Here is a 14716-nt window from a genome sequence, read left to right as displayed (position 1 = left end):
GCCGCACCGCATACACACACACACACACGGCCGTAATTCTGCATCGCATACACTGTCATACGCGTAATGTTTTCCTTGTGCTCTTTAACACACACCTGGCTGTCTGCGCTGACGGACGAGGACAGGCGGCCCTTTATGACGGCGCCGGCGATGTAGACCAGCCACGTCAGCTGGCCCTCCAGCAGGCACAGCTGCGGCGCGGCCATGGGCTGCTGCGCCGCCTGCGGCGATGGGCAAAGTGCGCATGTGCGCGGCGGGGTTGGGATGGGGTTGGGTCGGGTTGGGTTGGGCTGGGTTGGCAGGCAGGCAGGCTGGCGGGCAGGCAAATTAGGGAATGAAGGTGTTTAGGGCAGCAGCAGGCACTAGCAAGACAGAGGGTTTGGATTGGTGGGCACGCGCACGTGGCCCTTACTCTTGGAAACACTGGCGCCCTCTCATAACCAACAAGCAACACACGCGCTTATGCTAACAAACAAGCAAACAGCACAAACACAAACACTCCTTTTCCCACACCTGCTTGAAGTACTCAATGGCGGGGTCCATGAGCGAGGTGAGGTACTGCGCGCTGCGGTCGTACTGGTACCTGCAGTTACAGTTACAGTTACAGTTACAGTTAGAGTTTTAGCTGCAGTTACTGCGAGTGAGTTATGGGAGGTATCCTTGCAAGCCAGGGGGTGATGGACATGTGCATGCGGGTGTGTGTGGGAAAAGCACAATGGGCAAGTGCAGATTCTTTGATGGAGAAACATGTTGGTGGCCCACAAGCACAGCACACTCGCACACTCGCACATCAGCATGCTTTGCAGCCCTGCACCCACCTCATCAAGAAGGGCAGCGCGTCTAGTTGCTCTGACAGCTGCTCCTCACTGCAAGCAAAGGTTGCACGTGTGTTGAATGGAGGGTCGTGCTTACAATAGTTGGAGAGCAGTTGTGTGAAGCACAAGGGAAAAGACAAAGGGGAGGGGACGTGGAATGAGTGTGACTTTTGTGTGTGATTAGGATTGAAAGTGGGATGTAGTCAGTTCTGTGATGTAGCGTGAAAGGGAAGCATGGCTCTGCAACACCAGCACCCCAGCAACCCAGCATGACACACCGCCCCCGCACGGCACGTCCGCACTACACAGCACCTACAAACAGCATCCCCGCACAGCACCTTAGCAAAGCACCCAGCATGGAGCACGCCACAGCACACACAACTCGCCAACCCACGGACACACTCTTGAGTGTCAACCTGTTGTCAAAATGCAGGCCATGCTCTCCATCCCGCTCTTTTGCATTGGATTTGGTTTGGTTTTGGGCTGGTATCTACAAGCCCCCAAAAGAACTCTGCTCTCCACATGTACAATCACACTTCCCAAAAGCAAATTCTGGGCCCAGCCCATGCACATGCCCCCCCTGTTTGGGCCCAGCCCATGCACATGCCCCCCATGCACAGGCCCCGTGCGGACCGTTTCCCTCTGTGCACACAACCATCAGCAAAGCCGCCCTGCCCAATACTGCCCCCCCCCCAAAACAAAACATACACACACACAAGCACACACACACACACACACACACACACACACACATACACACACACACACCTGTCCAGCATGTCGTCCAGGCTGGGGTTGGCGGCACAGCGTGCCACAGACTCCAGCCTGTGGGGTGCATGAGCCACAAGGGGTTGGGCAGTGAGACGCAACAACAGTGGCAGGGCAGGGCCAGCTGCATGCACACATGCCATGACACGCCCTGGCAGCCCCCAGCATTACCGCTTGCATCTGTTGCCTCCGCCTGTGCTCCGCTAGTTCTGCTTGATTTGGCTTGGTTTGGGCTGGGAATCACAACTCCACCTCCCAACCCCATGTTCTCCTCCTTCCTAGGCACCTGCTGCTGACGTAGGCCTGGCTGACGCCATGACACGCCCTAGCAGCCCCCGCCTCCCCGCCCCCATTTCCCCCTCCCTTCCTCCACACCTGCTGCTGACGTAGGCCTGGGTGATAGCTGGCACGTTGCCTTCCAACAGGCTAGGCGCGTCGCCTTTGAGGTAGGGCATGGAGGAGACCAGCCGGCTCCACAGGCCTGTATGTATTGTGTTGTGTTGTGTTGTGTTGTGGGTGATGTTGCGGGTGGGTTGTAAGTGGGTTGTGGGATGCGGGCGGCATGGTGAAAACGACCAGGTGCAGATCGAGTGGAAGAGAGTTCCCACACCTTGCACCCCTCCTTCACCTGGCTCCACAGGTACATTGTTTATTGCTCGTGGCTTCTGTTGGGAATGGTGTGAGCCCCCTCCCTCCCCCTGCCACCCCACCCCAACTTACCCCCCTCTCCACGCACATTCAGTCATTTGGTACACAACCATTCCCTTTCACCCGCCATGTTGCCTGCTGTTACCTTGTCTCCAATTCCTTCACCCCGCAACCGCCCCTCCACCCCCACTCCTCACCCAGCGAGTAGTAGGAGGCGCTGCCCACCCACATGACACGCCCTGGCAGCCCCCATCTCCCTCAGTCGATCCCCCGCCTCCCCCCCCCCCCCTCCCCTCCACCCCCTCCATCCCCACTCCTCACCCAGCAGGTAGTAGGAGGCGCTGCCGGCCCACTCCCACTGCTGCAGCGCGTACACGGTCAGCTGCGCCACCGCCTGGATCCAGTCCGTGTAGCCGTCCACTGCCACCTGGGGGCGGCAGAGGCGGATCCAGGGTGGATGCAAGAGGCTAAATCCAGGTTGGATCCAAAGCATGGGAAGAGGGGCTTGAGAGGCGACGTCGGTTTGGGGGAGGGAGCGCGGTTTTGAAACCGATGGGAGGGAAGTCCATGGAAGTCCCCACGTGGCGTGTCTAACCCACACATCCTGACACCCCTCTTCTCCATTACCCCACCCCCGCCCCACCAGCTCGCTGAGCTGGTAGTTGGTCTTGAGCCGCCCCAGCAGCCGGCACAGCCCATGGAAGTCCCCGCGTGGCGTGTCAAACCCACACATCCTGACACCCCCCTCCCGCCCCCGCCCCACCAGCTCGCTGAGCTGGTAGTTGGTCTTGAGCCGCCCCAGCAGCCGGCACAGCCCATGGAAGTTCTCGTGCTGCGCCAGCCGCGGCCGAGCCCCCGGATCCAGCATGGATCGCGACGCGGCCACCAGCCGGTTCAGGAACCTGACCCGGGGGACAGAGAGGGACAAGGCGGTTGCGTGTTGGTTGGGGCGGTTGGTGGGCAGGGGCGGTTGGTGGGTTGGTGGGTTGGGTGTGGGTTGGTTGAGTTGGTGGGTTGTCAGTTGCTTGCATGGCGAGGCTGTGGTGTTTCCTCCGCAACCAGGAGTGGCGTGCCGCAACCGCAGCCCAGCCTGGCAATGGGTACCATCTCCCCCCCCCCCCCATCCCGCCTGGACGTCGGCACCTCGTACTTGTAATTGACTCATTCCGTTCATCCCCACCCCCGGGCCTGGAAACCCGCACACCCGCCACTGACCGACCAGGCAAGCGCGCATGCATGTGTGTATCGGACTGTCAACTTAACCACAACCATAACCATAACCGTCACTGTAACGATAACGGACACTGCCGCACTCACTTGAAGCGCTCGCCCTCCGAGGTGAACAGGCTGCGGCGCACGCTGGCCAGGCGCACCTGCGGCAGTGGGGCGGGGGGGGGGGGCGGGTCCGGGTTGAATAAGGTTGCAAGGTTGGAACCAGCTGGGAACAGAACAGTTTGAATGGGGTGGGGGCCGGGGTACCGGTGGTTTGCGGCGCTCACTAGGCCGGCGAGAGGAAACACCGGCTAAGGTGGGTACAGGCAGGCAAGAGGGGGGAAGGCGCGGGGACACAACCCAAGCGCCTTAGCCAGGCAACTCGTCACCTCAACAGACTTCCGACGTCGCTAACCCCCCACCTGTCCGTGCCTGTGCTCCTCGGCACATACCATCCACCCTCGTAACCGCCACCCGCCAACCACCACAATAACCGCCCAACCGCCAACCGCTCACCATGCACTCGAGTGCGGTGGACGACAGTGGCGGCTGGGAGCAGGTGTACTGGTCCAGGAACAGCTGAGGGGCAGGAGGGGGGAAGGTGGTGGTGGTGGTGGGGTTGCAGGGATGTTTGGAAAAAGCGGTAAAAAAGTGGTGGGGGGGTTGCAAGGAAGAAACACATTAGGAACAGGGTACAAGCAGCGGAACCAGGGGAAAGAAAGTAGAAACATGGACATGGGGGATGGGGGTTGGAAATACCAGCCCAAACTAGGGGGAAAGACAAGGTGATGGGGGGCGCGTTGTAAAGGGGGCGTGATGGGGTGGGCCTGGGAGTCAGGAAGACAACAAGATTCGGGGGGTGAGGGTGGGTGGCTGGGGGTTACATTCATGAGTATTTAAGAAGTGAAGGCGTGGGGGCGTGGCGTGGGGGTGTGGTGAGCCGGGTAAAGCTAGGGAGATACTCAAGGTGGCAAGGGTAAAACCTGTCGACCCACCCACACACCCCACACCCCTCCAACCGCCCACCTTGAGTGTGGCGGGGTCCTCCACCGCCGGCCGCCATGCGGAGGGCACCTGTGGCATGACGTGGGGTGGGGTGGGTGGGGGTGGGGTGGCACGGGCTAGTCAGGGGCAAGTCATCAGGGGCAAGCCAGGGCGAGCTGGAGGCGGGGCGTGTTGCCAGTTGCCAGCAACACGGTCAAGCCATGCATAAGCTCGCATTACTACCCTACCAGACACGTTCCTCAGCTTCCCTCAGCTTCCCCTGCTCTAAAGCTGCTCACATCCACCCTTGTGACACACACACATGCACACACATACACACACACACACACATACACACACACACACGTACACGCACACACGCACACGCACACGCACGCACACGCGCAGGCATGCAGGCACGCACGCACGCATGCACGTATACACACACACACATCCACATTCACATCCACATACACACACAACAGACAGAGCCGCGCACGCTTATCTCAACCCCCCATCTCCAGCCCCCCGTTGCCTTGCCCACTTTTAGTAGTCATTAATGTAAGCCCACCCACGCACCCACCCCCACACGCACACACACACACACACACACACACACACACACACACACACACACACACACACACACACACACACACACACACACACACACACACACACACACACACACACACACACACACACACACACACACACACACACACGCACACACCTGGATGGTGCACAGCTCCTCGCTGCTCTCGTCCAGGCAGGTGCCCACGAAGTCAAAGGACAGGCACGCCAGGGCCAGGTTCAGGCACTGCGGGGAACAGCAGGGGGCGCGGCGGGGCGGTGCGGGGTGAGGAGGGGGGCGGGAGGCGGTTGCGAGGTTCAGGCACGGCGGTTGGGGGAGAGCGCTAGCGAGGTTTGAGCCGGAGCTGGGGGGAAGGGGCAGGGTTCGTTCCGGTGATGGTGGGTTGGGTGCGTGAGGGGCCTCCGGGCCAAAGCAGGGGCGGGCGAGGGCGATGCCGGTTGGGTGAGGTGGGTGGGTGCGGCCTCACCTCGGCACGCAGCTTGTCGTCCGCCCGCCGCGCCGCGAGCTCCTGTAACGCCAACAGCGAAACCTGCGTTGCGTGGCGTGGCGTGGCGTGCATAGGAGCGGGATGGGTGCGTCGGGTGCGTGGGAGCGGGATGTAGGGCGCGTGGGAGAGGGAGTGAGTGTTGTTGGGGAGGGGGGACTGAAACCCCACCTGCCCACTGCCCTGCCGTCAGCAGCGCCGTGTCAATGCGGTACGTGGGGCCCCAACACGCGTGTCAAACCCACACGCCATCTGACACCCTCTCTCCCGAGACATCCCTCACCCACCCAGCCCCCACCTGGAACGCCTTGAGCAGCGCTGTGTCCCGAAAGTTGACCGCCGCCTTGCGGTGCTGAGTCAGCGTTCGCCCCGGCGTGGCCTGGTTCATCTCCTGCGGACGTGTGTGTTGCGCACGTGTGGGTGAGAAAGGAGGGAGAGAGACATACACACAGAGTGAGAAAGACGCGACACACATACACACACACACACACACATACACACACACACACACTTACAGGGAGAGAGGGAGGAAGGGAGATACAGGGGTGGGGCGGCACTGGGGCAGGAGTGCGAAGAAGGGGGCATCCCTCCAGAGGGCATCCCTCCAGGGGGCATCCCTCCAGGGGCACCTCGTACTCGTCTTTCATGGGCGGCCATGCCGTCTGCAATTTCCCCTCCACTCCCTTGCCCATGCCTGTCCAACCCCTGCCCACTTGCCCCCAACTCCTTGACCCGTGCCCTGACCCCCGCAACCCCTGCCTACCGCCTGCCCCCCTGCACCCATCCCATCCCATCCCATCCTGTCCCCAGGCCCCTTCCCATGCGCCCTGTGAGCCAACTGCTCATCTGCGTCTTCCCCTAGAATGCAAACATGCATCGCCCCCACCCTGAAGCCGTATCTCCCTGCCCCTCCTCCCATACATGATATTGCTTGCATCTGTCCCCGCCTACGCCTTCACTTCTGAATTGCATCATGAATGTGAGCTATAATAATGTAGCGTGGGCTGGCATGTGCAAACTCCCCGACCCAGCCCCTGCACACCCACCTGCACGATGGTGTTGAGGATGCGCAGCCCGGTCAGGTAGTGCGCCGGGCTGCCCTTCTCCAGGAACGCCCTGGGCGTGGCCGTTGTGGGGGTTTGGGGTTACTTGCATGAGTATCTAAAAGTGTTACTTGCATGAGTATCTAAGAAGTGAAGGGGGCGTTGTGGGTTGGGGGTTACATTCATGATTAGCGTATCATCATGTCGCTGACCATAGCTGCCCATCGCTGCCCATAGCTGTGCATAGCTGCCCATTGCTGCCCATCGCTGCCCATCGCTGCGCATCGCTGCGCATAGCTGTGGATACATAGCAATACAATCGCGCCTGACACCTCCCGGTGACTCACTTGGCGTCGTCCACGATGGCCCGGTGCGTGTCGGCGTCGAACCAGCCCAGCTTGGCGGTGCGGCACAGCAACTGCACCAGCGAGCTCGCCACAAAGTGCTCCAGCGTGCCGCAGTTGCTGCGAGGGCGGTTGGTTGTGTGGTTGGCGGTTGGTTGTGTGGGCGGTTGGGCGGGTAGGTGGTGCGGCCGCGGGGCGGGCAGCCAAGGGTAGGAGGAGGGAAATGCTGCACGTTCGGCTGTGTGCGGCTGTGGGGCGACACGAATACGAGGCACGGCCCTGGAACCCCCAACACACCCAAAAGGCCAAACACCGTCCTGCGTGTTTCCTTCCACCGTACTCCACCCCACCCCATCCCACCACACCCCACACGTACACACACACGCACACACACACACACACACACACACACACACACACACACACACACGCACACACACACACACACACACACACGTGCGCACACGCGCGCACCCGCACCTGTCAAGGAAGCTCAGGAAGTAGTTCTTCATGTCAGCGCGCACACTTGGACTGCGGGGGGTGAGAGGAGTGGTGGGGGTCGGGAAGGACGTTGCAGGTAGTCGTTGGGGAAGGGGTTGTAGATACCAGCCCAAACTTAATCAAACCAAGCCAAACTAGTGGAGCACGGGCAAAGGGGGGTCAGCCATTCACGTGAACGGTGGGGGGATTACAACGGTGGGGGGACAGGCCGTGTAAAGACAGAGACAAGTGGGAGCGGGAAGGGATGAGAAGGGTGGAGGGAGGGGCAAATGGAAGCGGGAAGGCGTCGGCCATGCAGAGCCGTGTGTGCCGGTGTTTATCGCCGCAGGCGTGGACGTGCGCCCAACGGTCAACTCTCTAAATCGCACAGCCGGGGGGGGGGGTGCGGCGCAGATCTGTCCCCACGTACCACGGCACTCACCTCCCACCCACGCACACCCGTCTGCCTGTAAGCCTGTGACCAAACCCGAAACACTACACTGCGCAGCCCATCCCAACCCGCGCCACCCGCCCCCACCCGCCCCCACCCGCCCCCACTCGCCTCAACCCGCCCCCACACGCCCCGCACGGCACACACGGCACACACGGCACACACGGCACACACGGCACACACGCCACCCGCCCCACACTTCCCCGCTGGACACTCCGCCAACCACCAAAACCCTTGAACACGCCAAACACCTCCCAAACACATCGCAAACACACCGCAAACACACCGCAAACGCGTCACAAACACGTCCTAAGCACACGCCCTACACAAAACGTTCCAAACATCATTCCACAAACTCACTTGAGCGAGTGCTCCGTGAGCAGCTTGGTTAGCGAGGAGCTGGCCAGCAGCTGCGCATACGGAGAGCGGCTGTTGTCCAGGATGGCCTGTTAGCGGGGGAGTTTACATCCATGATAATTAAAGAAGTGAAGAGGAGGGGGAAAGAAAAGGGCAGGGGTACATCCGTAGTCCATCGGGGAGTGAAGCTCAGCACAGCGGCACAGCAGGCGCGTCGTTCGGGGGAGGTAAGGGGGCGAAGGGCTTTGGTTCGCCGGTTGCCTTGCAGCAGTCCCATCCAGAAACCAGGCACGCGAGGACGCAAGAGGCGAGGCGAGAGGGCCCAGGCATGGCCGGTGGTTGGCGACACGGTTGGCGACACGGATGGCACAGGGGCTCTGCAGTGCGCGCAGCCCACCCCACCACGGACACGGGCACGGGCACACGGGCACGCGGCGCGGGGGCAACGTGGGCGAGACCACACACCGCACACACGTGACACACATGATACAAAGGGCACGGACGGCACACATGACACACATGACAAAACATGGCGCCAGGCGTGAAGGCCCACGCCGACGCCGCCACACGCCGCTGCCGCCGGCACGAACCCGCTGCCCTGCCCCTCCCCCCCGCGCCGCCCGCCAGCCTGACCCCGCCGCCTGCGCCACCCCGGCCCGGCTCGTTCACGGCCACGCCTCAAGTCGAGGCCGGTTGCCCCCACCACATCCCGCCCTTCCAGTCTCAGCTAGCTTGGGCATTCGCCCCATCCTCGCCCTCTTGAACCACGTTCTTTCGCGCTGTCACCCCTCCTCCACTCCTTGCCCCAATGGCCCCGTCCTTCCCCCTATGCCGTGGCACTGGGGTAAAAAAGCACCTTGCTTCCCTCCCCACACGGCCACACACACACACATACACACACACACACACACACACACACACACACACACACACACACACACACACACACAGACACGCACACACACACGCACAAACATGCATACGCACCTTGAGCGCGGGCACGTGCTCAGTAGACTGCCCGAACACCCCCAGCATCTGCTCCACCTGCACACGCTCCGCCTGACTCTGTTGTGGGGTGTGCAGGTTGTTGCAACAGGGGGTGTTGCAGGGGTTGCATGTCGCCGCGGGGGTGGATGCAGTAGGGGGTGTTGCGTGGGAGGCTCTGGTAGCGATGCAGGGAGGCAAGCCCAAGCGGAAAGCGGGCGGAAAGCGGCGAGGTGCGGAGCAGGCCGAAAATGAATCCACATGCGAGTTTGCAATCGAGGAAGGCGCCCTTGTAACCCACAGGGTCCACCCGTGGGGTTCACCGCAAGGAGATACACGGACATCCCGCCACGTTGCCCATTCCATCTTCGACAGCGTGCCTTGCGGCCGGTTTCCCGGCGCTATCACGTGCGCCCTCGCCCATAGGTGCATGCTTGACTGCCCACCTGAGCCGTGTACAAGCGCTCGCATAGCGCCTCCAGCTGAGGAAGCTGCTGAAGGTCCATGGTTGTGTCAAGCGTGCGGCGATGGTATTTTTGGCGAGGGTGCCGACCTCAGAAGCGGCTGTGCAGGCGAACGCGATGCCGCGAGAGCCTTCAATCAGCACATGTCTGGGGCGCCGCTACTGCGCGGCTGGAAGCGTTGTTGCGCCCTGGCGCCCACTAGAGATCTGCCGCCCAAACGAGCAAGAGCGGGTGGATACCGAACCCGTAAGCGATTTGTACAGTATGTGATACAGGCAGAAGAAATAAGATATGCTATCAACTTGCTAACGTGGCGCCGAGGCCAAATTGCGTTTAGGTCTAGCTGCCCTGCGACGTGGGGCGTGGCCGTAAGTTGCCTGAAACAAACACAAGTATGTGAAGAATAAGGCTTTAGACGGACAGCGGACTCGCGCTGTGGGATCCAGACTGGCTCATGTCCCACCCCTGACTTCCCCCTCCCGCCCAGTGCCAGCCTGCCAGGCAGCCCCCGAACCGCCTGATTCCGTCTTAGCTGCAGGTTTCGACCCAATGTCAATTTGCGGCTCGATGTTATTTTATACGCACACGCAGCTTCTTCAGCATGATTAGGTGCTGTGCGAGCGAACGTGTAGGGCGGGGGGGCCTTGCGGGGGGAGCGCTCGGAAGTTATTTATACTGATTTTCCGTACGCGGGTTGGGACTGGGCGGGCATGATGGCACTGATGGCTGATGTTGGGTAAGGCTGCGGCTCAGGTGGGCACTCAAGCATGCAGGCGTGGGCGCGTGGGGTGTCGGTGGGTGTGCATGGATGGCTGGTGGCTGGCAGCAGGCGTGTGGATGGAAATACCGGTAATGCCCACGTGCTGCAGAAGCACCTTGCCGTCTTGAAAGCGCCGTGCCTACCGTTGCCTCCTGTATGTACGTAGGCGGTAGGTTTTTGCGGTTTCAAATGACTTAGCTCTTGTCCAATTGGTCGCTGAAGTAGGGCAGATGGCTGATAGAGGTTACATGTGGGACGACAGCCGTGGACTAAGCTAGGGCCCCAAAAACGTACGAGACACGCACGCTCACCCGAGGAGAGATCCCGCCCTGGCCTCAGCCCTGTGTGCCTCAAACCTTGCACGCAGCCGACCACACACTCGGGCTGTCGGACACGCGTGTCGCATGTGGCTGGCATGCTTATGGCCGCGACCATTGCCACGCCCGCGCAACTGAAGTCACACCCTTTTTACGGTACCTACAAACCCCCGCGCCAACATTCCGCGACTACACCGGCAAACAACAATGTACGGTATGCTTACCAAGCAATAAACAGCATCCTGTGCGTGCGCTAATGCGTGCTTTCGCTGTCGCTTTTGCTGCGGCCATGGCGCGGCTACCCCTGCTGCCCTGGCCCGCAGGCCGCTTCCCCCCTCCCCTTTCCCTCCGCCACCGCCGCTAGCGAAGGTGCCGGCGCGCGGGCGCTTGTGGCTTGCCGCTGACACCGCAGCAGCCTCCGTCACCTGGTCCTCAGCAGCCGCCGCCTCCTGGTCCGGTGGGGCAGCAGCCGCTGCAGCGCGAGATGCGGCAGTGGCAGCAGTAGCGGCAGCACCTAGAGAGAGCCAACTGCTGGGTCGGCGGAGCCAGCCCCCGAGTCGCCGACCGTGGCGGCGGAGGAGCCGCCGCTGCCCGAGGCGCCGCGGGCTGCTGACGTGCCCTCAGCCGCCGCCGAGCGAGGCCCCAACCGAGGCACCCGCCGCCGCGTTCTCCTCCGCTGCCGTGTCTGCCGGACCCGCGCCCTCCGCAGCCACACCCGGCACGGTGCCCACAGCAGCTGCCGCGGCCATGCCGGCCCGCTGCTGCTGCGGCTGTTGCAGCTGCTGCCGTCGTGGCGCCACCTGGCCCGCCTCCAGCAGCTGAGCAGGGGGCGCCGGTGGAGCCGAGGGCCCGGCTGCCGCGCCCCCTGCTGCTGAAGCCTGCGCGCACATGCATGTGAAATCAGGTGACGTGGGGCATTGAAGGATGACTAACTTCTAAACACGTGAATGGTTGCGCGTTTCCACACGTCAGGCCGTGGATTGAGGGCGGCATGCTATCTAGGCTGCTGCTGCACGCACGCGTGTGACCCCAGGCCCCGGGGGGAGTGGGTAAACGAGCCCAGCCAGCTGATATATATAAGTATATATATTACATATACGCACTCTGGAGGTAGGCACAGGTGAAGGGATGCGATTATTTAAAATGATATCTCCTCACCATCCAAACTGTGTACACAGCGAGAAGGGTAGGAAGGTTGGGGCCATAGCATGCATTTTTACACTAACTGCATCCCTTCACGCACAGCAGGAGCGTTAGTGGTGCCGATGCAGCAATGGCACGAACGAGATGCACTAGGATCGTGCCTGATACCGCCAGAGGATGCAGTAAGCAACAAGCGGATACGCACGCTTGAGGCACAGGTGACGAGATGCATGCTATGTCCTCACCCTCCTCCCAACCGTGTACACAGGGAGAATGGTGAGAAGGTTGGGGACATAGCATGCATATTGAACTAAGTGCATGTGCATTGAGCGTGCGTATCCGCTTGTTGCTCACTGCATCCCCTGGCGGTTCCAGACACCGATCCTGGTGCGTGTGCGGACAGGTGCACAGACTGGGGGTGGGCAAACTGGGGGTGGGGCAGCCCGCGCCAGACCGGTCGGGTACCCGGCACGCGAGCACCCTGGCTATGTCAACCTGTCCAAGCCCCGTGTAACGTTACGCCAGGTCACACGCTCGGAGGGAGTGGGTAAACGCGCTCAGCCAGCAGTTGCATGCATACGCCACATTCGCAACGAATAAAAACAGACGCTGATACAAATGAATGGTGTGCGGTATGCGCAAATGGGCAGTGCGTGGTGCGTACATACGTGCACAGACGCACTCCCATTCGCACTCGCATGCGCACACCTGTGGCTGCGGCTGCGGGTGGCCCTGGTTCAGCGCCGCCTCTAAAGCCTCCAGAGCCGAGTCCAGCGCCGCCGGCTGTCAGGCGTGGGCATTTCAGGGCAGGCATACATGCAATTGTGTGAGACTGGGCTAACAGGCAGCAGGTAGCTAGGGTGGCGTGCGAGCGGCGGCCTATCGTAACGCGGGAGAGAGGATTCAGTCCACCCCGTTCGCAAGCCACAACTACATACATAGACAACAACGCGCACATGCGACCCAGCATGTGTGTAGCTAGGAGGCTTCACACATCCCCCGCCCTCCACCTGATGGTCACCAGCCGCCACCGCCGCCAGGATCGCTCGCATCTGCATGGTCTACATTGATGGGTGCAGAAATGAAGGGGAGCCAGGCGGGCAGGTAAGCAAGGCGGCGGGCACGGCGGGCAACACCAACAACATGCCAAACGTAGCGCAAAGCCTGCAGTAGAAAACTGGAGGCACACGACTGCCCCGGGGTTCTCTCGGCTGCTGGCTGGAGCCGAACACAGTCGCTATCCGCAGCTAGGATTACTCGCACACACATACATGGAAGCATGGCGTGGCCTGGCATGGCGGCCGCAGCCAGCCCTCAGCATCACCACCAACCCCAACCCCAACCCCACCGCCACCGCCACCGCCACCACCACAACCACCACCGCCACCGCCACCGCCACCGCCACCGCCACCGCCACCGCCACCGCCACCGCCACCGCCACCGCCACCGCCACCGCCACCGCCACCGCCACCGCCACCGCCACCGCCACCGCCACCGCCACCACCGCTACCGCCACCGCCACCGCCACCGCCACCACTCCCTACGTACCTGCGTTAACGCCTCCTGGCGCAAGCGCTGTTCCCGCGACAGCTGGAGGATGGGTGCAGAAATGAAGGGCGGGGAGCCAGGCGGGCAGGTAGGCTAGCAAGGCGGGCACGGCGGGCAACAACAACACGTCGTCATGCTGCTCACTTACCTGTGCCTCCAGCACGCGGATCCGCTTGTTGCGAACTGCTTCCTCCTCCTGCGGCATGCATCGATCGGACACGCGGGTGCGTGGGCGTGCGCTGGGATAAGGCAGGTTAGTGAAGTCCCGTAGGGTGCAGCTGATTCCCAAGCCCCAACAATTTGCAACGGCAGGGCAGGAGTACGCGGCTGGTTGAACGCCGGATTTACTGTACCGACGACTTGCTGGCTGGCTGGAAGTTTGCTGATGCGCATTCCTCACGCTCCGGGGCCAGGCGCGGGTGGCTGGGCAGCAGACCGGGGGTGGGCTTTAAGCAGCCTGCACGGACGCTGCTGGGCAGCACGTGAGCGCCCCAGGGCAGGAGCACCCTCAATCAACCTATCAAAGCCCCATATCACGTCACGCCAGGTAGCACGTGCGTGCACGCACACACACACTGTAGCGGGCGCCTGAGCGCAAATATCGGGTGGGTCCGGCTAACAAAGCGTGCGCGGCGGAAGGCCCACTAGGCCCACCGCCCGTGCCGCGCACCCAACCCTCCGTCCCCCGCTGGCGTCCTGGTTTGCGTCTTGATGTATCAACCACGTAGATACTGTGCGCAACGCGCCCTCGTGCCCGTCACTTCAAGGATGCGAATTACAATTGAAGGGACAGCCACTTCAAGCCTCCACCTGGAGCGAGGGCCGTTGGCATGCGCAACCCGTCGGCTAATGGGACTCACCGAACTGCCGCCGGCTGGGCTACTAGGTTCCACCACGGCACGCGCTGATGTCGCCTGAATCGCACGAGCAACACAGGGGGCGCGAAGGAGCTTTGGGAAGACATGTTAACCTGCTGGTGAATGCAAGATGACATCTCAGGCCTTCAACGGGTTTCCACTCGCCATGTAGGGTCTTTTCCTTCCACAAAGCCGTCGAGTTCCCGTGCGCGGGTGGATGTAAGGCTCCAGGTTTTGTAGAAGCGAAAGGAAACCCCCGCGCTCCGTCCCGCCTGGCGTCGTCATGATGGCTTTCAGTAATATATAGTGCACTACCAACACATTCAACTCTTGCCTTACGTGCAAAGAGCGGCCACAATCACACCCGGCAGCACCCGATGACTGAGTTCTCGCCGACACTGCCCCCCCTCGCCCCATGCACTGCTCTATTGCCCCCCCTCCCCCACATACCTATTGGCGTGC

General features: G+C 61.7%; 2 protein-coding genes across 2 annotated transcripts; both read right to left on the bottom strand.

The window, feature by feature from the left end:
* Positions 1-95: 95 nt before the first annotated feature.
* On the bottom strand, positions 96-10000 carry CHLRE_19g751347v5 (uncharacterized protein; the record flags this gene model as incomplete). Its single annotated transcript, XM_043072867.1, has 19 exons — positions 9612-10000; positions 9169-9246; positions 8185-8270; positions 7374-7424; positions 6897-7013; positions 6553-6622; positions 5805-5897; positions 5489-5551; positions 5161-5247; positions 4470-4517; positions 3960-4022; positions 3549-3604; positions 2995-3133; positions 2553-2658; positions 1959-2064; positions 1584-1640; positions 819-866; positions 514-583; positions 96-221 (listed from the first exon to the last, which is right to left on the bottom strand). Coding segments are annotated over exons 1-19 (1524 nt in total), but the record flags the coding sequence as incomplete, so codon positions are not given.
* Positions 10001-10621: 621 nt separating this feature from the next.
* On the bottom strand, positions 10622-14540 carry CHLRE_19g751297v5 (uncharacterized protein). The gene is made up of 7 exons (XM_043072866.1): positions 14420-14540; positions 14258-14311; positions 13546-13593; positions 13398-13439; positions 12860-12910; positions 12558-12632; positions 10622-11584 (listed from the first exon to the last, which is right to left on the bottom strand). Exons 5-7 carry the CDS (start codon positions 12905-12907, stop codon positions 11327-11329), a joined length of 381 nt encoding a protein of 126 aa, XP_042914242.1. The 5' UTR covers positions 12908-12910; positions 13398-13439; positions 13546-13593; positions 14258-14311; positions 14420-14540; the 3' UTR covers positions 10622-11326.
* Between the last annotated feature and the right edge of the window lie 176 nt (positions 14541-14716).

Source organism: Chlamydomonas reinhardtii (assembly GCF_000002595.2).
Source record: "Chlamydomonas reinhardtii strain CC-503 cw92 mt+ unplaced genomic scaffold scaffold_19, whole genome shotgun sequence".
In the NCBI taxonomy this organism is placed as follows: domain Eukaryota; kingdom Viridiplantae; phylum Chlorophyta; class Chlorophyceae; order Chlamydomonadales; family Chlamydomonadaceae; genus Chlamydomonas; species Chlamydomonas reinhardtii.
The sequence above is the reverse complement of the archived record's forward strand: the minus strand, read 5'-3'. Positions and strand labels throughout refer to the sequence as shown.